Source organism: Pteronotus mesoamericanus, unplaced genomic scaffold, assembly GCF_021234165.1.
Source record: "Pteronotus mesoamericanus isolate MK-2021 breed Mesoamerican mustached bat unplaced genomic scaffold, CSHL_Meso_final scaffold_137, whole genome shotgun sequence".
In the NCBI taxonomy this organism is placed as follows: domain Eukaryota; kingdom Metazoa; phylum Chordata; class Mammalia; order Chiroptera; family Mormoopidae; genus Pteronotus; species Pteronotus mesoamericanus.
Window position 1 is genome coordinate 5872201 of NW_026555306.1, and position 23914 is coordinate 5896114.

Below are 23914 nucleotides of genomic sequence, written 5' to 3' on the forward strand. Positions count from 1 at the left end.
TTCAGGCTCAACCACCCCATTCTGAAAGATAGTTACATCCACTCCTCTTCTGAAACAGGCAAGGGTGCTACCACTGTCCGGAGTTTAGGGGAGTCTCCTATCCGGATGTGACAGAACGTTGACCCGGAAAAGGAGGGAGGCGGGTCAGTGGGTCCTCGGCCGCGGCTATGGAGGGAGCCGGCTACAGGGTAAGCGCTGAAGAAGCATTCTTTCGCTTCTCTATGAAACGCCACCCCGCGGTGGTCGGCTTTTCCCTCAGGCCATGCCAGGGATCTGAGAGCTCAGCCGATCCTTAACAGATACACCATTCCCTGGTAAACGCGCTGTCTCCCTTTCCTCCACTGCCCTAGGGCAGACCCATATTTTTTGGCCTTGCCTTCTGGGCCGCTGATACACTCTCCTGAGCTCCGCCCCTTTTGGAATACAGTCTCCCCCACCCCCTCTCCTCCTCCTTCCACCTCCGAACGCCTCGCTTGCCTGCTGTTATTTAGGGTTCACCACTCCCAGTCTTCTGCCCTAGGAAATGGTTCATCGGGCCCTGCCCAGCGGTGTGAGGGGCGGGCGGGAATAGCACTCCCTAGGTTCGCTCGCATTGGCTCCCTTCTGGGCCCCGCCCCTCACTGGTTCCCATCCTCAGGTGGTGTTTGAGAAGGGAGGCGTGTACCTGCACACCAGTGCCAAGAAGCATCAGGACCCGGACTCCCTCATCGCCGGGGTCATCCGTGTTGTGGAGAAGGTGGGCCCAGAGTGGAATGGAGGCTGCATCTGTGGGAGCGGGGCCTGGTTGTCAGCCGTGGGGCGTTAGGAAGGCTGCGTGGGGACTGGAGAGAGAGGCAGCGCTTTGTCAGGCTGAGAGTCCAAAGCGGGGAAGAAGTTTGGCAATGTGGTTTGGGCAGTTAGGAGGGGAGCCTCTCTAACCCCTCCCTCTCTCCCTTAGGACAATGATGTCCTCCTCCACTGGGCTCCCGTAGAGGAGGGTGGAGATGCCGCCCAAATCCTCTTCTCCAAGAAGGTAGGCTTCCCTTTTCCACTTGCTTTTTCCTGGGTCCAGGGAGTAGAAGGCATTTGGAGGAGTTGGGTACAGTCCCAGACCTACCCGAGGGGCAGATGTGACCCTGCTTGGTTTCCTCGTCCCTGCAAAATGGGGCTGAAGAGGCCCATTCATGGAGAGAAAGCACATACCACGAGGTTCATGGTCATGGGAACAGCTGCTCCTTCACCCCATTTTCTTCTTGGGAGAGCCCTGCCAGGACACAAGAGGACAGCTCAGCCTGTGGATTTGGGTTCCCTGGGCTGTCAGCCAACGAGAACTTGCAGAAGTGTGGCTTTCCTCTGGGGCAGTCCTGCGGCCACTGCCATTGAGAGAACAGGACCTGCCTGAGGCTCCTCCCCCAGTACGAGATGTGGCCTTTTCCATTAAGTCCTCCCGTGGGGCTGCTTCTTGCCAGGCCGTGTGCTGGATGGTGCTGACACCCAGAGAAGAGTCCGTCCCAGTCCCTGCCTAAGCCCTCACCCCTATGCTGTTTTTGAGAAATTGAGGCACAATGAGAGGGAGCCCCTTTTCCGAGGTCAAAAAAGCTGGGAAATGTTGGAACTTGGGTTTGAAGGCAGGCGCACGGATTCCAGAGCAGGCGTTTGGACTGGGATTCCGAAGACGAGAAGCGGTGGGGGGCGGGGGGGAGTGTGTTTCCGGGCACAGGGAAGTGGGATGTCTCTGTAGAGCAGTTTGCTGGCAAGGGGGTTGGGCCCGAAATGCCAGGCCCAGAAGCTTGGGCCCCGTCCTAGAGGCCCTGGGAGAGCCATGGGAAGAGAAGGGTGTGAGTGTCCAAAGCCCCTCGTGGGGCCATGTGGGAGATGGACCAGAGGACCGAATGGAGAGAGATTGGAGGCTGGAAGGCCAGGAAGGGGGCCGATGCGATTGGCCAGGGAGGGAGGGCGAAGCTTCATCTGGGGCAACGGGGTTTTAGATGACCGAGGTGGGAGCAAATGGAGATTCCAGAATCCACCACCACCGCCACCCTCGCCCACGGAGTTGGGGCAGAAACAACTAGATTTTGCATTTTTCACCAACCTGGAAGGCACTCCGAGTGTTTTTGTGAATATTGCTGTTCGCCGTGGCTGGTGTGGCTCAGTGGATTGAATGCTGGCCTATGAACCAAGGATGTTGCTGTCCTCCCTGCTACTCTTATTGCCAGTTAACAGAAATCCATAGGGTGGGCTTCAGTAGAAAAGGTCGATGTGCATTCAGGATACATTCAGCTTCAAGGAACACAAAACCGAGGTTGACCGTAGGCTAAGCAAATGAGTTTGTTTCTTTCATCTCATAAGACTCCAAGAGGTATGAGGCTGCTGATCTTGATTGTTGATGTGAAGGCCTGGATCACTGAGACCCCACAGTGATTGCCCTAACAGCCTTTAAATAACTGCTTCAGCCCTGGCCAGGTAGCTCGGTTGGTTAGAGCATTGTCCCGATAGGCCAGGGTTGTGGGTTCAATCCCCAGTCAGGGCACATATAAGAATCACTGATGAATATATAAATAAATAAAACAACAGATCGCTATTTCTCTCTCTTCCTCTCTCCCCTGTTCTCTTTCTCTCCAAAACTGTAAAAAAATAAATAAATAAATAAAGCTCCACTCCAGCCATAGTAGAATCTACTTTTTGAGGCAGGAAGAATGGGGCCAACAGGGTGCCAGTTACATCTGTCCTCATCAGGAAAAACAAGAGATTTCCTAGAAACCCTCTGCATCGGTTAGGAGTTGCATTTTGCTGTGCGTAATAGGAAGAGCAATAACAGTGACCTGCGCAAGGTAGAAGCTCATTCCTCTCCCATTAAAAAGTCCAGAAGTCTAGGTTCACATGTCATCAATGACCCTTCTTCCTTTCATTTTTCCTCTGTCCTTCACGAGTCATATCCATCCTCAACACGTGATGTTCATTGTCAAGGCTGTCTCATGGTCCAAAAGGGCTGCTGAAGCTCCACCCTTTGCGACTGTTTCTGTTCACTCTACATGTGTGTTGCAGGTTGGCCAGAGAGCCTTGCTCATTGTGATTACTCAAGGAAGCATGCTGCTAGAGCAGCCACCGTCCTAGAGGTTGCCATTCCTTGTAGCAGAGGGAAAGAGCTAGAGGTCTTCTGATGACTGAACAATCCATCCTGGAAGTGATACCTCTGGGCCCCTTGACCAGAACTAGTTGCATGGCTCCACCCAGCCAGCAGAGTTCAGTGAGCTGTGATCCTGCTGCTTGCCTGAGAGGGAGAGAGCTGCTGATACTTGGCAGTTAGCACAGAAGGCAGAGGTAGCTTTGTCAGGGCTGGTTTGGGAGTCTCGTGGACAGGTGTACCTGCCGCAACTCTAAACACCACACCCTCCTTCAACAGCACCCAGAAGTGAAGCAAAGGGTGTTCACTCCTGTAGGTGCCCTTTTTTTCCCAGGAAGTTCCCTTCTTCAAACTCCCCACAGATACCCTCTCAGCTCCCACTGGCCAGAACTGAGTCCCAAGGCCACTTTGAACTGCAGGGAATGCTGGGAAAATGGGTATTGGGAGAGTTCAGCCTCTGTTGTGGGAGGGGCCTCGTCAGCCCGGAAGCAGCAGCAGAAATGGCTGTTGGAAAAACAGGCCCACAGTCTGGGTCCCTCCGGTGTCATTGCTCTTGTCAATGTGAGAAATGTGCAAACCTGTAAGAATTTTTGTGAGTTTATTTAGCCAAATTGATAACAATGACTGGGAAGCAAAATCTCAACGGATTGAAAAATTGATCGGGGAAAATGGCATTTTTACCACTTATTTTATACATTAGAATCAGAGGAGAAGACCTAAGGGGGTTACATGAAATTCATTGGTGATAGATTAGGGAGGCGGGTGGCGGGCGGAAGCACAGTGGAGGGTGGGGGTGGGGGGAATCTCTGGGATTGGGTAAAAAGGAAATATATATAGACACTTCCTTTACATGGGTGGTCACAGTGGAGTTAATAGTAATTAACACAGTAGTAACAATGAGGATTAGTGGTCTGTGCCCAGGAGTGGTAGTTTTGCCTGGAGGGCAAGGGAAGGTCCAGAAAAGGGAAGTCACCTTGACATTCCAAAGGTATGTTATCTTAGTTGCAAAAAAGACTAAATAGACAGGCTCAGTTTAAGATAACAATCGACCTCTGTCAAGAAAGGTAACAGCAAGGGCCTGACCGCCCGCCATGACTTGCTAGTCGTTAAGAGGTTTAACCTCACACCATCCCTCGTGGTCACTTTGGGTCTCTGAGTCTGTAAAGCCGCTACGCAGGATTCCCCTGAGCTGGTCAGGGTTAGTATGGGGCCGCTTTTCTCGTCCACTCTCTAAGTCATGCAGGGTGTTTTGCAGGAGTTACAGAACACGCCAGTCATTTAAGCAGCAAGGGATTCCATGCTAAGAAGGAGAGGCCTACAGAATTTTACCAGGGCCGGAGGAACAGCACGGATGTTTCTTAACTGTCCTGCCAGGGAGCTGCCGCCACTGCCAAAACGAGGGCTATGGTGGGTGGGACTGGCATGGGCACCGTCAAGTTCAAGAACACTACCATCAACCTGCTACTCGGTCCCCACAAAGCTAGTGAGTGGGCCGCAGTTGCCTCTCCCGAGTGCAGGAAGATGAAGACATATCTGAGTCTTCTCATCAGCCAAACATGGCCAAATTGGCAGCAGGTTTCCCTCATTTAATTTCTGCTTTCTGGGGCTGAGTGTGTCTGGTAGACTGTTGTGTGTCAGGCGTTCCAGCCGCAAGGGAGCCCAGGACCTGTAGTTTTTAGGCCTTATAGTTTAGGTCTTTGATCCATTTTGAGTTAATTTTTGTGTATGGTGACAAGTAACAGTCTAGTCACATTTTTTTCCACGGGGCTTTCTAATTTTCACAGCACTATTTATTGAAGAGGCTTTTTTCCCTCCACTGTATGTTTTTTGGCTCTTTTGCCAAAAATTATTTGCCCATATACATGTGGGTTTATTTCTGGGCTTTTGGTTCTGTTCCATTGGTTTGTGCATCTGTTTTTTTGCCAATACTATGCTGTTTTGATTATTGTCGCCTTGTGGTATACTTTGAAGTCGGAGCGTGATACTTGCAGCTTTGTCCTTTTTTCTTGGGATTGCTCAGAGATGGGTGTCTCCTCTGACCAAGTTGTGTCAGTCTCAGGGCGTGCGTGCACACACCCTGGCCCCACCCCGTGGGGGAATGATGGGGTTCAGAACCCGTGAAATCGCAGCGCTGTCCCCAGCAACTAGATGCGGCCGGCAATACAGCTGTGATGGATGGGGACTGGTGACCTGGGAGAGGTTAGCTGGTGCATTTGTGGCTTTGTTCTCCTCCCAGTGATGGCGACTGCCTGGCCACAGCTGCCTCGTGTCTGTGTCTCCACCCTTCCCTGGGATTAGCTGCAGTGTGCGCCTGCTGCACGGGGAAAACCGCTTCTGCCTCTCCAGTTCTCGGCTGCAGATGCTGTGCTTTGTAGTCTGATGCTCACTGCTCCAGCCTCTTCCGGGCCGCTGCACCTGTGGGAGGCGGAGCGACCAGGCTCTGGTGGCTGCCAGGCAACTACGGCTGCAGCCCCGCACTCAGTCTCCTCCCCGTCCATGGGGCTCAGCAGCATGTGCTGACCACTCTGGCAGCCTGGCTCCTCCCCTCCCCTGAGACCCTCCGTGAGCAAGGTCGTGGCTGCATTCAGGGCTCCTCCCCTGTTGGCTCCAGCTCACCCACCTTCGGAGACCTCAGTGTGGGGAACTCAGCCTCAGGTGTCTAGCAGGAAATCCTTCGGTGCATTATAACTGTTCCCCTTGTTGCCGCCGGCGGGGCAAGGCCAGGGACCCTCTCACGCTGCCGTTCTTCTGATGTCCCTCCCCATGTTGTTTCCATAACCTGGGAGCCAGCTTTCTTCTTTTATTGCAATAAAGTTTACTTAACCACAAAGCTCAATTTCATGGTAAAACTTAAGATTTTTCAAGTGCATAATTCACTGGTTTTCAGGACTCAAGATTTTGCAGCCAGAATCAGCGTCCAATTCTGGAACATTCCGTTGTGCCGAAAAGAAACCCTGTAGCTGTGGGCAGTCGCTCCGTAGTCTCCCCCGCCCCAGCCCCTGGCAACCACTCCTCTCCTCTCCATCCCTACAGACTTGCCTGTTCCGGACATTTCATACAGACGGAATCATACAGTTTATGGTCCTCTGTGACTGGCCTCTTTTACTTAGGACGCTTTCTAGGCCCATGTTGTAGCATGAATCAGAACTTCATTCCTTTTGTGGCTGAATAATAATCTGTTGTATGGCTCTAACACTGCATTTATTCATCAGTTTGATGGACGCTGGGTTCTTTCTACTCCTTGGCTACCATGGATAATGCCGCTGTGAACGTTCCCGTATGAGTTTTTTTGTGGGCTTTTCTGTTCGCTTCTCTGGGGCTCGTACCTAGGAGTGGAATTGCTGGGTCGCATGGGAATCCCGCGTTTCGCCTGTTGAGGAACTGCCAGGCTTTCCCACGGCGGCTGCCCCATTCGCGTTCCCACCAGCCGTGTGCAGGTGCCAGCTCCTCTGCGTCTTCCCCAGCGCTTGTCATTTCCTGTCCTTTTCAGTCCAGCCGTCCCGCTGGGCAGGCAGGGGTCCCTGATCGCGGGGGCGATGTGAGCTGCCCTCGTGATACTGCTTGCTTTAAGCTCCGTGTCCTCAGGCGGTCCACGGAGAGCGCCCTCCCTCCTAACTGCCTGCCCCCCAGGAGGCGGTGCTGTGATTAGAGCCACCAGGAGGCTTGACTTGGAGTCCCGGCCCTGTCCCAGTCCTTAGCTGTTCTGGGTGACCCGAAGCAGGTGCTGTGCCCTCTTTGTGCCTCAGTTTCCCTCCTTGTTGGGTAGGGCTGCCTTCCAGGATAGCCTCGTGGCTCTGATCTGGGAACGCTGAATCCACGGCCCCCACTCTGTTCCTTTTGTTCCCCAAGGATGCGAGTGGGGGCGACCCCTGCACCTCTGAGGAAGAGCCGACCTTTGACCCCGGCTACGAACCCGACTGGGCTGTCATCAGCACTGTGCGGCCCCGGCCCTGCCACTCAGAACCCACAAGAGGTAGGCTGACGTGCCAGTCCTGGGGGCAGGCGGTGACACTTCTTGCCCTCAGTGGCATGGCTCCCTGGGCCTCACTGCCCACTGTCAAGATGGCCACCCAGCGCCCACCTTCCAGTCCCGGGAGAGGGGATGGGGAGCGGACTGGCCCTGGCCCTGGCCCAGGCCCAGGCCCAGGCCCAGCGTGGCTGGCATCGCCCGGGTTTGCAGCCGTGCCCACTGTGCCAGGCTCCCGGATTGGCTCTGGGCAGCCCCACGTGCGTCCAGGCCATGGAGGGGACAGTCACGTGGCGACAGGTGGACTCAGGCCTTCCTGGGGGCGCCACAGGGCGTTGTGTTGGGGGCACCAGGAGAGGCATCTGACCCTTCGGCGGGGGGAGCCTTCCCGGAAGAGACAGAACCTGACTCTGAGGGACACTTGGTGGGGGGTGCCAGCCTTTCGTTGTGGCTCAGCGTGGGGTGTGGAGTGACGAGAGGCCAGAGGTGCGCCGGGCGGGGCAGGCCTGAGGAATCGGTCTGAGGGCCTCGGGGAGCAGGCACGGGTCCACTGGGCGGCGCTCCGTCCCCGCTTCATCCGTTAGTGTTCCCGTGGACGTGCGCGGCGACCCACAGCTCCCAGAGGGCAGGGCCTGGGGCTGGCTCCTGTGGGCTCTTAGGACGTGACTGCCCCCTGGCTCCCCTCACCTCTCGTGACACTGCCACCCCCCAGGTGCCGAGCCCAGCGCCCCCCGGGACTCCTGGGCCTTCTCCGTGAGCCTGGGGGAGCTCAAGTCCATCCGCCGGTCCAAGCCGGGCCTCAGCTGGGCCTACCTGGTGCTGGTGACCCAGGCCGGGTGCTCCCTGCCCGCCCTGCACTTCCACCGCGGGGGCACGCGTGCCCTGCTCCGTGTCCTCAACCGCTACCTGCTGTTGGCCAGGTGAGCCTTCCCCCGGCGCCGGGCCTTGTGCAGGCCCCGTCCCTCCGCAGCCGCAGCCGACCTCATAAAGGCGGAAGGCGGGAACGACCGGCAGGTGTAACCGCAGTGTCAAAGGGCGGTTGGGTTTCAGGCGGGGCCCGGGGCCCGGGGCCCAGGTGTCGGCAGGAGCGGACCTGCTTTCCTCGGCGCTGCTGTCGTTCCCGGGGCGCCCAGCAGCCCCGGTGTAGCAGCACCCGCGGGTGGGAAGCACTTCTTTCCTCGCATTCCAACAGCATCCCCGGCCGCTGCCTCTCAGCAGCCCATCCCTGAATCAGTCCCCCTGGCCAGGGAGGTGGAGGGCCCTCGTCCGCCCCACCCTGGAGCGTGTCCCCAGCTCAGGGGCGCAGCCGCGGTCTTAGGCCCGAGGGGAGGGTTCCCCAGGAGCAGCCCAGACCCTGCGCTGGGAAGGAGGAAGGGACACATGCGGGCCCTCGACCTGTGTGTCACCCAGCCGCCTCCTTCCAGCTCCCCGCAGGACTCCCGCCTCTACCTCGTCTTCCCCCATGACTCCTCTGCCCTCTCCAACTCCTTCCACCACCTCCAGCTCTTCGACCAGGACAGCTCCAACGTCGTGTCTGTGAGTCCCCAGCGCCTGGCCCGGCAGCTGTGGGCAGGAGGGACGGTGGGGGGCGAGGCTGGGAGGGGCGGAGCTGTGACCTGCCCTTGGCCCTGTCCCCAGCGCTTCCTCCAGGATCCCTACTCCACCACCTTCAGCAGCTTCTCCCGCGTGACCAACTTCTTCCGGGGAGCCCTGCAGCCACACCCAGAGGGGGCCGCCCCCGACCTCCACCCGGCCCCCGATGACGAGCCCGAGCCTGGGTTCGAGGTCATTTCCTGTGTGAGTGTCAGGGTGGACCCCTTACTTTTGGCTGCCACATCGGGGCTGTGACAGCATTTCCCAGGGCCTGTTTCCTCCCCGGAGAAGTGGCAACAGCAGTGGCACCACCCCCGCCGGGTCGCATGAGTGGCTGCGGGAAGTGCTTGCTTACGGCCTGTGCTCCTGGGGCTCGTCGTTACTGGGGGGCCCTTCCAAACTTGGGGTGACTTTGCCCCTGACCCAGGGAACGAGTTGCTTCCCACCCTGAATGTTAACTGTTGAGCTAAGAAGGGCTGAGGTGACTTCAAGGTGGCCTGGGACGGGGCTGGGGAGGGCAGCGGGGCCCCCACAGGCAGGGCTCACTTGCCTCGTGTCCCGCAGGTGGAGCTGGGTCCTCGGCCGGATGTGGAGCGGGCGCCCCCAGTGACAGAGGAGGAGTGGGCCCGCCACGTGGGCCCCGAGGGCCGCCTGCAGCAGGTCCCTGAGCTGAAAGCCCGGATCTTCTCAGGAGTGAGGCTCTGGGTTTGTGGTGGGGGAGGCCGGGCCGGGCCAGCGGGCAGGCAGCCGGGGGCCCGCTCTGAGCTGCCTGCCCACTCACCCGCAGGGTCTGAGCCCGAGCCTGAGGCGAGAGGCCTGGAAGTTCCTCCTGGGCTACCTCAGCTGGGAGGACTCGGCCGAGGAGCACAAGGCCCACGTGCGCAAGAAAACGTGAGCGAGCCGCTCCAACCTCTGACCTCCCCGCCTCCCGATTGGAGGTTTTTGATCCACACGTCCCGGTGGGCAGCAGGGCGCCTGGCACATCGCAGGCGCGCACATGCCCCGCAGCCCCGGGTGTAAGGCTGTCACGTGCTGGCACCGTGTGTGCACGAGGGAGACAGGCGGGGGGCCAGGCCCGGTCTCCGTGGCCAGCTGCGTCCTGGCGCCGTGCCGTTCCAGCGATCACTGCTTTGCTTCCCAAACTGGGGGGCCCACCTCCCCTCAGTCCCTGTATATATTGTGTTCCTGCTGTGTGTCGTGGTGCCCACACCTGGTGGTGGTGACAGACCTTCAACAGCCCCCGAGTGTTCTGTGTCATGAGATGTCGGGAGGAAAGCACGGGGCCCCGCCGGGGTCTGTGTGGTCAGGGAAGGGCTCTGGGGTGACGACCTGGGCGGAGCCCTGAGGGCTGAGGAGGGGGCAGGGTGTCCTCACGTGGGCTTCTCCCACCCCTCAGGGATGAGTATTTCCGAATGAAGCTGCAGTGGAAATCGGTGAGCCCCGAGCAGGAGCGGAGGAACTCACTACTGCACGGATACCGCAGCCTCATCGGTGGGTTGGTTGCTGGAGGGCGCCCCTCCCTCCCCAGGAGCAGGGATGAGGCCATCTGGGGGGACGCGGGGTGGGAGGGGCCGAGGATGGGGTGGGTGGGGAGGGGCTGGCTCCTTGGGTTTAAATCCTAGCTCTGCCAACTACTCACCGTGAGATCTTGGCAAGTGATTGTACCCCTGGGCCTCAGTTTCCCCACCTGTGGATGGTTAGTAAGCGTCAGTGCTGGGAGGGTGTGGCGAGCATAAAGCAGCAGCGCGCCTCACTCCACAGTGTTCCGGTGGTTTTGGGACCAGCCCATCCCTGCCTGGGGTCTACGGGCGAGGGGAGAGGGGCCGGGTGCTCGTGGCAGCAGCGATGGGACCCCCGGCACCATTCTCACCTTCGCACCCTGCACCCGGTCCCCGCAGAGAGAGACGTGAGCCGCACGGACAGGACCAACAAGTTCTATGAGGGTCCCGAGAACCCGGGGCTGAGCCTGCTGAACGACATCCTCCTCACCTACTGCATGTACCACTTCGACCTCGGTGCGGCCCCCGCGGGCAGGGCCGGCCCTTGGGGGTGCTAAGGGCCTGGGCCGCGCCATGACCGCGTGTCCCCACAGGCTACGTCCAGGGCATGAGTGACCTCCTCTCCCCGATCCTCTACGTTGTTCAGAATGAGGTGGATGCCTTCTGGTGTTTCTGTGGCTTCATGGAGCTTGTGGTGAGGCTCCCGGTGAGGGCGGGAGACGGCCCCCTTCCAAGGAGCGGGTGCAGCCCCTCACGTGGCCCTCCTCCCGCAGCACGGGAACTTTGAGGAGAGTCAGGAGACCATGAAGCGGCAACTCGGGCAGCTCCTGCTGCTCCTCCGTGTGCTGGACCCACCACTCTGTGACTTTCTAGGTACGCGTCCTGGGCAGCGGGCAGGGGACGGCAGGGCCACAGGTGTTGCCAGAGAGTTTCTGGGAATGAGTAGCCACAGACGGTGTCCAGGACATACAGTCCTGCTCTAAACATGAACATGCGGTGTAACCCAGAGCCCCAAACTTTCCTGGAAGGGCAGCGTTGCGGTTTGGAGCAAAACCCCCGCAAAGGCGGGTGTGCGTGCTGCCCTGCGCCCGCCTGCCGCTGTCAGTCCCAGCCTCCCCGCTGACCTCGGGGCACGCCCCACCTCCTCCCGCCTCGGGCCGTGGCTCAGGAGCTGGCTCTCAGGCCTCCTGGCGCTGCGGCTGCTGCATTCTGGCTTTAAGATGTTTCTTCGTTAACTTGTTCAGTGTGAAAAATAGAAGAATTTCAGATACAGGAAAGGAAGTGACTGTTGGTAGTAGTATTCCTTTGCGTACAGATGGTAAGTTAGCTCATTTATGGGTATTGCATCACTGAAGTGTAGTCTCACCCTGGGGAGGAGAGAGGTACTGGCCTTGCTTCACTGGGGAAGAAACTAAGGCCTAGGAAGTTCATGCCAGCTCCCTGGGGCACTTGGATATTAGCTGTGTCATTAGGTTTTTAAACTTCTTTATTCACTGCGCAGCATTCTGTCTTCACCACATACAAGAATAGGTTTGGCCCTGGCTGCTGTGGCTCAGCGGATTGAGCGCTGGCCTGAGAGCCAAAGGGCCGCCGGTTCGATTCCAGTCAGGGCACATGCCTGGGTTGCAGGCCAGGTCCTGGGTTAGGGGCATGTGAGAGGCAGCCAACTGATGTAGCTCTTGCACATCGGTGTTTGTCTCTTTCTTTCTCCTTTCCTCTCTAAATTAAGTAAAATCTTTAAAAAAAAAATAAAATAGATTTGACGTGGCCTCTTGCACATTGAGGTTATTTGCAGTTTTTTATCATGATGAATGCAGTCTGAATAATTTTTTTCTTTTAAAGAAATACTTGTTTATTTTTTAGAGAGATGGGAAGAGAGGGAGACAAACATCAATGTGTAAGATACACATTGATCGGTTGTTTGCAGGCCCCCAACTGGGGACCTGGCCCACATCCCAGGCATGTGCCCTGACTGGGAATCGAACCAGCGACCTTTTGGTTTGCAGGCCAGCACTCAGTCCACCGAGCCACACCAGCCAGGGCTAGTCTGGATCATTTCTTTAGGTAAAATGATAGGAAGTGAAATTGTATCTAGGGCAGTACATGTTTTTGCAGCTTTTTTAAATGTCCACGTCACTGCTTTCCTAGAAAGTTAAACCAACTCCCGCTTCTGCTCACAGTTGCCTGGCACCTCCACCAGCACTGGGTCTCACTGTGTCCCTCCACGTGAGCATGGGAAACATGGCACGGCTCACCTTTTCTGGGGTTTGGAAGGCAGGATGGGGAAGGTTCCAGATGACAGCGCTCCTGTCTCAGCTCCGAGGCCTTCCCACGCTGGGCATGCGTTACGGGCCGAGGCTGGCGGAGGGCCTCCCAACCAGGGCGACTTAGTCTCAGTCCGACCACTGGGCTCGCTGTGAATTAGAGCGGGACTGGCGTTGACTTTGGGCTCGCTGTTTGCGTAGCGCCACCCTTCCCACTGCTGTCCTCCCCTAGACTCCCAGGACTCTGGCTCTCTCTGCTTCTGCTTCCGGTGGCTGCTCATCTGGTTCAAGAGGGAATTCCCCTTCCCGGATGTCCTTCGGCTATGGGAGGTGGGCCAGCCAGCTTGGGTGGGCGGCCTGTGGGAGGTGGGCAGGGGCGGGGGCACACCTGGGATGGGACCGCAAGCAGAGGCTGGGCCGTGACCCCTCCCTCCGGCACTCCTAGGTGCTGTGGACAGGGCTTCCGGGACCCAACCTGCACCTGCTGGTGGCCTGTGCCATCCTGGACATGGAGCGGGACACCCTCATGCTTTCCGGCTTCGGCTCCAATGAGATCCTCAAGGTGAGGCCCTGACCCCTTCTGGTCTCCACCTTTTCCCTGCCCATCCTGACCTGGGCAGCTGGAACACAGCAGCTGGATGTGAACTCCCTGGAGGCCGGCACTGTGCCGGTGCCGCAGTTCTTTGCAGTAGTCAGCGCTCAGAATAGGACTGTTGCAAGTATGGGCAGCTCTGAGCGCGGCAGCCGTGAGACCAGCTCTGTTTCTCTCCTACTCCGTCCTATCCCTGGCTCCCAGCCATGTCCTCACAAAGCCGGTGGCCCGTGCATGTGTGGGCTCCCACAGGTGTTCCTAAGCCAGGCTGGTTGGGGCATGGGGGTGGAGCGCAGTGCTCTTTTCCCTCCTGGTATCTTGCATCCGGAGAGCCTGACCTCCTCGGAGCCCCGGAGGGCCAGCCCCGGCAGCATGGGCGCTGTGGCGGCCGTGGGCGGGTGCCTGCGGCAGGCAGGCCTGACTCGCCCACTCCCGCAGCACATCAACGAGCTGACCATGAAGCTGAGTGTGGAGGACGTGCTGACCAGGGCCGAGGCCCTCTACCGGCAGCTGACCGCCTGCGTGGTGAGTACCCTGTCCCCCAACATCCCCACTGCCGCCGCCCCCCTCACACCTCTGACTTTCTCCTCCCTCCTCACTCTCCAGGAGCTGCCCCACAACGTCCAGGAGGTCCTGGGCCTGGCCCCCCCCACAGAGCCCCACAGCCCCTCACCTCCTGCTTCCCCACTGCCGCTGTCACCCACCCGGGCCCCACCGGCCCCACCGCTCCCTGGGGACCCAGCCCCGCAGCCTGACAGCAGCTTGGAGATCCTGCCTGAGGAGGAGGAAGAGGAAGGCACAGACTCCTAGGTTGCGGGGTTGGCCGCAGCCTGCCCTGCACAGCACTTTATCGAGCTCCTGCCAGGAAGCTGGGGGTGGAGCAAAGAGGGCGGGGCTCCGGCCTTGCCCCCCACACCCTCCTGATTAGCTGATTTCATTAACTGACACTAATAGTGTCCCGTTGGTTTCAAGTAGTTGTAGGAAGGAGGCTGCCAAGTAGCCTTGAACCTGGACTGGGAGGGGGTGGTAGGTGGTCCCCTCTGACCACTCTGCAGTGCTGGTGCCTGACCTTGGATCCCTAACCAGCCAATGAGACGCAAGAGGAGGCCCCTTGGGGACGAGTGATGGCGAGGGCTTGTGGGGGCGAGTCTTGCTTAACTGCCTGAGTTTGGGGCTTTTGGAAGAGTGAGGCTAGGGGCTGGGGTGCAGCTGCCATCCAGTAGTTGTGTGGGGACACATCCTCAACGTAACCAAGATGGAGGGCCCTGCAGAGCAGCTCAGATGCTCTGAGGACCTGCCTACCAGCTTCTTGTTACTTGAGAAAAATAAACTCGTGTTTAATCCACTGTGGGCGGGGCTTTCCGTTCCTTGCATCAGGCCCCATGGGTGTCGTGACAGCGGGGGCGAGCACTGCGACTGCCACTCGCCAGTGGTGCAAAGCAGCGTCCGTCCTCACCTGGTAAAGTCCTGCTGCCCAGGGGGAAGTCGGACAGTTTCGGGGGCTGAGCGAGGGCTAGTGATTTTGCGCCAAGCAAATCGGGGAGGCAGCTGAGCTGAGGGGCGGGGGGCAGGACCACACAGCTTTTTCCGAAAATACTTTAATATTGGGTTGTCGTCTAGCAGGTTGTGGGCGGGGTGGTCATACAGAGTTCTGGAGAGTGGGGGCCTCCCCCTTTTCATTTTCGCACAGGGCTTGGCTGTCCACAGGTGCCTCCGCCATGCGCACGGGCCCCTCTTCCACCAGCAGAGACTTCTCCTGGTTGTGGATCGGACCGTGGATCTGGCTATTGATCAGCACCGCGGCACGCAGCCCCGACTTGACGGCCGTCTCCACCCAGCCGTGCGGGTAGGCAGTGTGCTCGCCAGCAAAGTAGATGCGCCCATAGGGAATTGCCCAGTTGAAGTCCTCCTGGTACCCCTTGTCGTCGTCCTGCCCGAGCGTCGGTGGCTGCACCACGAACGCTCCCTGGCTGTGCGGATCCTCCGCCCAGCGCTTTGCAACGCCGGTGCCGTCCCATAGCCGATACACAATCGGCCCGTGCAACGCAGCCACGTCCTCGAGCGCCACCTGCAGCGTGTCTTCCAGGCTCAGGCCAGCGAACGAGGCCGCCGCGTCTGACCACGTGTAAGAGGCCAGTAGCAGCGCACCCTCGCCCTGCGGCGGGTAGACTATCTTGCGGGAGGGACGGTCGGTGTTTGAGTGGCCGCCTACGATGTGCTCGTCGTGCCAGAAGGGCCGGCGAAAGCTCAGGAATACCTTGGTAGCTGGCACGTAGTGCAGCGCGTGCAGAGCCTCTTGCCACTTGCGGGCCAGTGGCGGCGAGAATTTCATGCGCTGTAGCGCCGGCCCGCTCGCGGTCAGCAGCACCACGTCGGCGGTGATGGTCTTTAGACTCCGGCCCCGGTGCGAGGTCCCTATGTGCACACGCACCTCGTGTGTCTCCTGTGTTATCCCCGTGACAGGAGCGTGCAGCACCACTGGCACCGACAGCGAGCTCAGCAGCGCGCGCGGCAGCAGGTCCCAGCCGCCCACGATGCGGCTGTACCTGCGGGCGGGGCGGGGCGTGACCTTGGCGCTTGGTCCCGCCCCTTTCTCCTGGCCTGGCGCTCGGCACTCCCGGGTGCCTGTTCTAGTTTTTACCTGCCTGGCGCCCTGGAGCCTTACACACCTTTACTGGCCCATAACTGGCACCTTCCCACCCACTCATCCACCGCTGCCCTCCCTACTCCTGGATGTCCCTGACGACCTGAAGTCCCCCAGGACCGGGAGGCAGAGAGCTGTGTGACCCACGAGCCACCTCTCCACTGGACCACGCCCTTCTCCCTCCGAACCTTTCTCACCTGTTTGCTCCGTATAACTCGGGACATGGGGGCGAGCTGGCCAGACCCAAGCACCCGGTCTCCCCTCCCTTTGGCCCCCTCAGTCTACACGCTGCGCCCTTCTCGCTGGCCCCGCGGGCCCCATACAGGCGCCCCTCCACCACCACCTCCACCACCTCCACTCGGTTACTCTCCGCGATCGGCCCACAGGCCGTGCCCCTCACCGAAGCTGATCGCTGAGGCAGCTGTGGGCCCGCAGGGCCTCCGCGAAGCTGAGGTAGAAGAAGCCGTCCTTGGACAGCACGTCTCCCAGGAGTTGCGTGGCGGGCCAGCTCAGGTTCCCCTCCCCAAGAAGGTATTCCTGGGGCGGGGGCACAGGCCGGGGTCAGAGCCCAGGCAGGCAGCATCTGCCAGTTGGGCCTCACCCCAAGGGGCCTCCCCAACTGAGCCTCCTTGTTCAGTGACACCACTGTGAGTTTCGTCCAGTTCCCTGGGCCTTAGGGGGCCTGTCCCCACACCCTCTTGTGACAGATGAGGAAATGGAAGCCCAGAGGCGGGGCATGTCCAGCCCTGCAGTCAGGCAGGGAGGCCGTGCCAGGCCCGGGTCCCGGGTTCCTGCCCTCTAACTTCTGGGTCAAGGCCCACGGGCGTCCCCCTTGCTGTGGTTTCTGACAGTGACACTGAGGCCCCCACTCACCAGGAGCGTGTGACTGTCAAACTTCTTCATTGCCTTTCTGCAGCCCAGTGTCCTGATGTCTCTGAGGGCCTGCCGGGGAGCAAAAGGGCAGCACTGAGCTGCGGGCAGGACGCCGGAGGCCAGGCCTGGTGTCCGAACCCGGGTTCTCTTCCTTCCTCTGCCCCAGGCTGCCCATTGACCAGGGTCGATCGGGCTGCCTGGGCTTGTGACCTCAGCCTTGCCCTCCACTGCTGTGCAGGTGTTGCTGCTCTGGGAAGTCCTCCTGAGTCACGCCCCCCCCCCCCCGGCACCCTTGAACACTGAAATGCTCGCCCCGGCTGGGGCTCTTGGGCCTGCACCCGTCTGTCCTAGGCTGTGAGCTCCATGCAAACACAGACTGTGTCTGTCTCAGGGCTGTGTCATTCTGGTGCCCAGTATGGTCCTGGCTCATTTAGGACACAGACGAAAGTGGGGCCCCTTCTGCTGGGCATGCCTGCTGGAGGGCTTTACCCACCAGTCTCTGCCCCACCCAGGGCCCTCACATGGCTGCCCAGCACCTGGAGCCACAGAGTTGCTCCGACGCCTGGCACCCAAGGCCCCTGGCAGCCCTCGGTCACCATCTCTTAAGGAAGCTCCAGTTCTACGGGCAATACCCAATGCCCACACCAACCTCAGCTCTCCCCCGCCTCCACACCCCTGCACTTGTCCCGCTGCCTCATCTCTGCCCCGCACACTGGTGGCCATCCTCCTCCGCTCTGTTCCAGCCTCATCTCCTCACTGCCCCATCTGATTTCAGCCCTCTTCTTGGTCACCCTGGCTTCCCCGCTGTGGCCACGGAACTCCCTGAAGGAGGAGCCCTTCACTCACTCACCAACACAGAAATGGCCTGAACAAGGTGCCCACCCTCGTCCAGAAAGGAAGATGGACAATTAGGAGCTGCCACAGAAGGGGGAGGCTGGCTCCTCCCTGAGGGCATCAGGGAGGGCTTCCTGAAGGAGGGGACATTGGAGCTGGTTCTTGAGAGATGAACAGGGTTCCCTTGGTGGGGAAGGAAAAGGGTCTTCCAGGCAGGGCAGGCAGGATCCAGGGGAGAGGATAAGGCCTGAATTGGGGCCAGGACTGTGGCAACAGAGATGGGGACAGTGCAAAGATAGGACGGGGTGGGGGGACAGGCAGTGAGGATAGCACCCGGGGGGTCTGCCTTGTGACTGGGGGGAAGGGTGACAGGGCCCTTGTGAGATGGGGAACCCAGGTCATGATAGGGTCAGAGAAGAATGCTGAGCTCAGTAGCGGTCCTGGGGGCGGCCAGGGGCAGACGGTCCTAGGTGTGGGTCTCAGGGGATGGGTTTAGGAGACATCTGCCTACAGATGTGGAAAAGTGAGGTTGTTCAGGGCAGCGCGTGGGTGACAGGAAATCGGAGACCAAAGGCTGATGGAACTTTGGGGGTCAGCAGAGTTTGTGGGAAAACTAAAGATGGAAGAGGTGGTGATGGGAGAACAGAAGGCACGAGGGAGAGAAGGCAGGCCAGGCCGCACAGAAGAGGAGGGGGTGCAGGGCAGCAGCGTGGAGAGCGGAGCTGCAGGCCCGGGGCGCGCCCACCTTGTTCAGAGCCATCTGGAAGATGTCCTCGGGCGAGTGGCCCTGCTCCTGGGGCCGCAGGTCATAGCCCAGCTTCTCGGGCATCTTCTCCACCACGTAGTTCCGCAGCTTCACATCGCTCACTTGCGTCCACGCGTTCTCGTCGTACTGGACGAACTCGGTCAGGTTGAGTCCCAGGCTCTTGCAGAGCTTGTGGAGGATCCTGAGGGAGTGGGCCAGGCTGGTGAGGGTGCGGCAGCGGCGGTAGGGGCTCCCTCTCCCCTGGGGCTTAAATAAGGGAAGGGGGCTGGTGGGGCAGCTGGGGATGGGGTTTGGAGATGGGCAGGAGGCTGGAGTGGGGCCAGACTTGGGGCCATCAGTGCCGGGGACCGGAATGAAGTGGGAACAGGGTTGGGAGGCTGGGGGCAGTCCCGCTGTAGGATTGGGCTTGGAGTGGGAGCTGGCTTTCGCTGGGGATGGGGAGGGAACTAGGGTGGGGGAGGTAGAGCTGGGGGTCCAGAGGTGCTGGGCGGGGCTGGCTAGGGGGCCAGCTGGACTTGGTGGCCTGAACACTCCAGGGGTACAGCGGGGGGACTGGGATTAGGAAAAGAAGAGTTGGAGGCTGGGTCTCTACCTGACTTGACGGGGGTGGGGGTACAGTTGAGGCTGGCCTCACCTGTGCGTGCTGGGCATGCGCATGGCCCCCAGCTCCCCGGTCCAGCCCGTCTTCTCATCCCGGTAGGTGAGGATGCGGCCCCCGATTCTGCTGTCTGCCTCCAGGATGGTGACCTGTGGGACGGGGGACCTCAGGCAGGGCCCTCCAGGTCCTCTCCTCCCACGGACCCCCAGCCCCACCTGGTGCCAGCCCCCCACTGGCCATCCCCACAACGGCGCAGGCCCAGGCCGGGCAGGGACCCCTTTCTTTTTGGGGAAGTGGGAGGGGCTGCTGGGAGAACAGAATGTCGTCGTGTGCCAGTGTGGTATGGTAATTTCCCAACTGCAACAGGAAGGCTGTTGGCCAGATTAAAGAGGGACTTCCCAGCTCAGGGAGGCAAGAATTTCTCACACGCACAGAAGCCCCTAACCAGGTTCAATTTTCTTTCTTGGATTTCAGTGAGAGGGACAGTGTGTCTGTCTCCCCAACACAAGTTCCCCCCAGAAGTTTAGAGTAAGTTTCCAGGGACTTCTCTCCAGATGACAGAGTGTGGGACGGAGTTACAGGCCTCCGGGTGCAGCACACGCTCCCTCTGGGCTTCACGGTAGTGCGGGGATGTCAGGCCTCACCCCCAGGCCACGGCAAAGGAAGCATAGCTCCCCATTCCCCAACCCCCTTCACATCCACCCCTCCACAGGTGTCCCTCCAGCTGCCGCAGGAAAGACTCAAAGTAGTCTGCCAGCAGCACGTCTCACCTTGTGGCCGGCATCGCTGAGCACCTTGGCGGCCACCAGCCCGGCCACGCCAGCACCAACCACAATCACCCTCTGGGGCTTTGAGGTCCGATTGAGACCCAAGGTCACGACCTGGAGCAGCTGCTCATAGTCAGGATCGTGCATGCATCTCTCAAAGGGGTCCTGGCTACGGACGGCCTTCCACTCCAGGGAGGCCACCAGGCCCAGGAGGATGGGGACCAGGGCAAGGAGGCGCCGGGCTGGGAGGGAGGACAGGGTCAGTGGGTATGTGGGGGCAGCAAGAGTAGGTTCTGCCCCCACCCCACCCCCAGAGCCCCCTCTGTACTTACTTACCCAACGAGGCCATGACTCTCACTGGGAGGTGGTGTCTGGGTTGGGGAAGCAAGGGTCACTGTGACAGGGTCCTGGGTCCCACCCCAGCCTCCCCGTGGCCTGCCCAGCCCCCACCTCAGCCCTCTCCCCTACGGCCACCACTCTCTGTGGTTGCATGTGTCCCCTGATCCTCATCCCACAGCCTCCTGTTCTGCGCTCGCCCAGCTGCCCTTCTCTCCCTATCTCTACATCCTTGTCTCTTTCTCTTCTCTGTTCCTACTTTCTCTCATCTCCTCCCTGTCTGTCTCTCTTCGCCCCTCATCTCCCTGTCTCTGTGTCTGTGGGTCCCCCTCTCTCCCACCCTCCTCTGTACCTTGACTGTCCCAGGACAGCAGCAGCACTGCGTCTCTCCTCTGTCCCCTCCGTCTGTCTGCTGGTCCCCCTTCTCTGTCCTTAAACCAGCCCCGCCCTGTCCTCCCCTCCCTTTGGGAAATCAGGCTGCTCGGGGGAAGCGAAACTGCTTTCCCTGGGTTCCAGGGTCAGGTGGTCAGAGTTTAACTGAGGCTGGAGGGAGATGCCTGTGGGGCAGGGGTGTCGGGAGGAAACAAATAGGTGTAATTTCTTTCTCTTGCCCCAAAATAGTCCTGGGACGGAAGGGCTGGCAGGAAACAAATTCATAATAAACCATCCTGGGCTGCCCCGGCCTGTCTGGGGCAGGTTCTGGGAACTGTGTCTGCCTTCTCTTCGCGCTCGCCGCCTCCTCCATTCTCGGGCAGGGGACAAGGGGCTTCATCCCTCCCTGTCCGCTGTCACTGTGCCCTGAATGGCACTCGCAGGCCCCGCTCCCCTCCCACAGGGCCGCTCTGAGCCTGTCTCCCGTTCCTGACGTGCCACTGTGGGACTCGCAGGTGGTGGCACGGTGGCCGGAGGCAGGCTCTGGGCCGGACCACTCACGTTCTGGCCTGATGCCTCCCAGCCGGGGGCCAAGGGAGGGCCCTCCCCTCTGTGGCTGCTCCCCACAGCTGTCAGGTGGAAAACTAGGTGCTAAGTCCCGGTCGGGCCCTGTGACCAGCACCCGGGGCCGTGCAGGAACCTGGGGCCCAGGAAATGCCAGCTGCCCACTGCGGGGATGCCGGAGGGGACACTCCTGAGTGTCCCTCGCCCTGGGCACTGCAGGGGAGCAGCGCACGGCAGGGCCGGGCACAGCCCGGAGCGTCGGGGGCGCCTGGGGAAACGACTGCAGGCGTCCCTGCCTCTCTGCCTCTGCCACCCCATCTCTGGGGCACTTTTCTCCGGAGGGGTAGGTGGCAGCCAGTGGGAACAGGGCGGCTGGGCTGGGAGGACTCCCCCACGGGGAAGCAGGTGTCTCATGGCTGTGAGGGCTTTGTCGGGGGGAACATACCGCTGGTCCCCTGAAATGAGTGGGGGCGGAGAGGCAGTTGGGAGGTTGATGTTGGGGCAGGAGGAAAGGCGGCGGGCGGCATGTCCACAGCAGCAATGGGGCTGGAAAGTCCGAGCCGCGAAATCAAAGGATGTGGTTTGATGGAGGAGGGTAGGGGTGAAGGGGTGGGTGTGGGTGAGTCAGAAAACACAGGGTGTGGGTGGGGGCAGGCAGTGGCCAAGAAGGAAACAAAATCAGTGAGCTGGACAGAGCTTGGAGATGGAGTGAAAGCAAAGGGCTCATGTCCGTGAAACAGCAGTGGGAGGGACTGTCCCTGGTGACATCCACTCTGAGGTGGTCCCTGGCTCTGTGCTTTGCTTTCACTGGGGACCTCACAATGCTGCTTTGACAGAGGACGAGACCGAGACTCAGAGACGGTGAGCGGGCGGTTAGTGGGAAACCCCAGGACCTGCCCCAGGCCTCAGAGCGGGAGGCCCGCCCGTGGCAGCCCTTGCCTGCTTCGCTCAGTGACACAGGGATGCATGTGCCACGGGGCGGGGGTGGGGCGGGGGAAGATCGACCTTACTTGCAGCAACAGCAGCTCTGCCTGGAGCACGGATCCCCCTCTAGTCCTAGACACCTGATCCTCACCCCATAGCCTCCCGTTCTGCAGGCCAAGTCCCACACGGAGAAAGGAAGCAGAAATAACGTGGAAGCAGAAAGGGACGGGGAGGCAGCAGCACCCAGGGACTCCCAGGCCTGGAACATCATCCGCTCCCAGAGCGGCTGGGGGGCCCTGCTGGGGGCCCGGGGTGGACCGCCCCCTTGTCTTTCCCATACAGAATTGCCCTTCAAAGTCCCCCCGGCTCAGGGCCCTACCCAGCGCGCCCCCTGGACCCAGGGAAGAGGAGTGGCGGGCAGGCCACTGCTCAAGGAGGTTGCAGGGCAGAGGGAGGGCAGGCGGCCAGGCGGGACTCAGGGAGGCTGCCCAGAAACCGGAGCCGTGGGCGGCAGAGAGCAGGTCCTGCTACGGCGGGGCCTGACCAATCTCCTAGCTGCCGATGAAATGACTAGGGGCGCTGTTCTGTCCCCGGTGCCAAATGCTTGACACAGTCCTCTCATTTACTCCAGGAGCAACTTGACAAGGGGGACGGGGAATCAGCTGTCCCCACTTTACAGTGTATAAAACTGAGGCCCAGGAAGTCAGCAGCTAAGAAGGGCCAGAGCCTGTGTTTGATCCCAGCGGCTCGGCTGCAGCCCTGTTCCCAGCCACCCTGCGACCAGCAAGGAGCCCGGGTTTGAGGACGAGGGATGGGGCAAGGACAGGGTCTCTCCACCTCAGCACCACTGCCATTCGGAGCTCTCTTTGTGGGGGTCGCCCTGTGCACTGTAGGGTGCCGAGCAGCCTCACTGGCCTCGACCCACTAGACGCCAGTAACACTTGCCCCTCAAGCCGTGACAACCCCAAATACCTCCCTACGCTGCCAACTGTTTCTAGGGTGAGGCTGATACTGGGTAGAACTCCCAAGAGTGACCAGATATGGTCCAGGATGGAGACCTGGGTACAGTGGGCAGGAAGGCCACTTAGTAGAGGCTGTTTTGGGGTCAGGTGATTATGGGTCATTTGGGGACTGCTTTAGTAGACCTTCCAGAGCCATTCCCAATAATACTAAGGAGACTGGTATTAGGCGTAAATGTGGGGTGTGGATTAAGGAGAAATGGGTTGGAAAAAGAGGATTTAGATTAGGTTAGGCTTCCTGAGCTTATGGGTCGGAAACACAGACACAATGTGAGACTTGGGGGTGGGGTTTGGGGGGGTGCGGGGGGAAAGGCCTGGGCTTCCCAACAAGTTGTGTAGGTTTGCTTCCCTTAATTTTGGGATAGTCTCGCTTTATGATGGAATTTCTAGAAAACAACGTCAATCCTTCCAGTTAAAAACTATCTTTAGGGAGAAAACCCTACTGTATTTGGTTTACTTCTAGAACCACAAAGATGATTCTAATGGAGTTTAGGTCAAGCCCGAAGCAGCCAGAGACCTGGCCGGCCCCCCTGGGGCCTCTATGCCCCACCCAGGTGGCTAATGGCGATGGCAGCCACACAGATGTGTGGGGACAGGACGAGCGCCTTATGTATATATACCCTTTTCTCCGAGTTGGCCCAAAGCCCGAGAAGGTGTTACAACTTTCACACAGTCTAGGGGCACGGCAGAGCCTGCCCAGGGGAAGCCCAGGGCCCCAGGCAGAAGTCAGGGGCCCAGACCTGGGGAGCGGAGGGGGGCAGCTTGCAGAGGGTGGCCTTCTGGGCCCTGATCTCTGGCCTGACCCCCGGACAGGGGTAACCTCCTCACGGAGCCCCCCTGCCCCTCCTTCCCATTTCCAAAGCCCCGGGGCCCAGGGAGGGGGGACACTCACTGCACGGCTGGGTCTGGGGGGCTCTCTCAGCACCCATGGCCTTTCTGGTTAGCCCGGGACAGAAGTCATCATCGGGCGTGTACGGAACCGGGGTGAACAGTCGTGGCTTTGTCCTGATCCCCTTGTTAGACCAGTGGTGCCAGTCCTGGTGTGGGGTCAGATGGTCGAGAGGTTGTGGAGGGCAGGCCCTCCCTTCTCAAAAGCTTATTATGGAAAATTAAAAGCATATATAGAAACAGACTAGGATGATGAACCCAAGTGCACTCATTGCCTCATAGCCTGTCCTGTTTCAATTACATTTTCTCTC

The 23914-nt window shown here is 59.8% G+C and overlaps 2 protein-coding genes across 2 annotated transcripts; one reads left to right on the forward strand and one right to left on the reverse strand.

The window, feature by feature from the left end:
- The first annotated feature begins 11 nt into the window (after positions 1–11).
- On the forward strand, positions 12–14391 carry TBC1D17 (TBC1 domain family member 17). The gene is made up of 17 exons (XM_054588738.1): positions 12–188; positions 638–736; positions 938–1012; positions 6953–7076; positions 7783–7990; positions 8495–8606; positions 8709–8867; positions 9228–9356; positions 9451–9554; positions 10060–10154; positions 10562–10678; positions 10756–10856; positions 10936–11035; positions 12659–12756; positions 12872–12988; positions 13457–13543; positions 13625–14391. Exons 1-17 carry the CDS (start codon positions 168–170, stop codon positions 13826–13828), a joined length of 1950 nt encoding a protein of 649 aa, XP_054444713.1. The 5' UTR covers positions 12–167; the 3' UTR covers positions 13829–14391.
- Positions 14392–14656: 265 nt separating this feature from the next.
- Positions 14657–20213, reverse strand: IL4I1 (interleukin 4 induced 1). The gene is made up of 8 exons (XM_054588743.1): positions 20189–20213; positions 19837–19871; positions 19504–19742; positions 18770–18882; positions 18115–18316; positions 16536–16604; positions 16063–16199; positions 14657–15564 (listed from the first exon to the last, which is right to left on the reverse strand). The coding sequence occupies exons 2-8, from the start codon at positions 19847–19849 to the stop codon at positions 14658–14660; spliced, it is 1680 nt and encodes a 559-aa protein (XP_054444718.1). The 5' UTR covers positions 19850–19871; positions 20189–20213; the 3' UTR covers position 14657.
- Positions 20214–23914: the final 3701 nt, after the last annotated feature.

Coding starts and splice junctions, on each gene's coding strand:
- TBC1D17 (XM_054588738.1), top strand. CDS start 168: ATGGAGGGAGCCGGCTACAGG. Junction 189..637: donor TGGAGGGAGCCGGCTACAGG/GTAAGCGCTGAA, acceptor TCCCATCCTCAG/GTGGTGTTTGAGAAGGGAGG. Junction 8,607..8,708: donor ACAGCTCCAACGTCGTGTCT/GTGAGTCCCCAG, acceptor CCCTGTCCCCAG/CGCTTCCTCCAGGATCCCTA.
- IL4I1 (XM_054588743.1), bottom strand. Junction 18,317..18,769: donor CGCATGCCCAGCACGCACAG/GTGAGGCCAGCC, acceptor CCACTCCCTCAG/GATCCTCCACAAGCTCTGCA. Junction 16,605..18,114: donor TCCAGATGGCTCTGAACAAG/GTGGGCGCGCCC, acceptor GCTCCCCGGCAG/GCCCTCAGAGACATCAGGAC.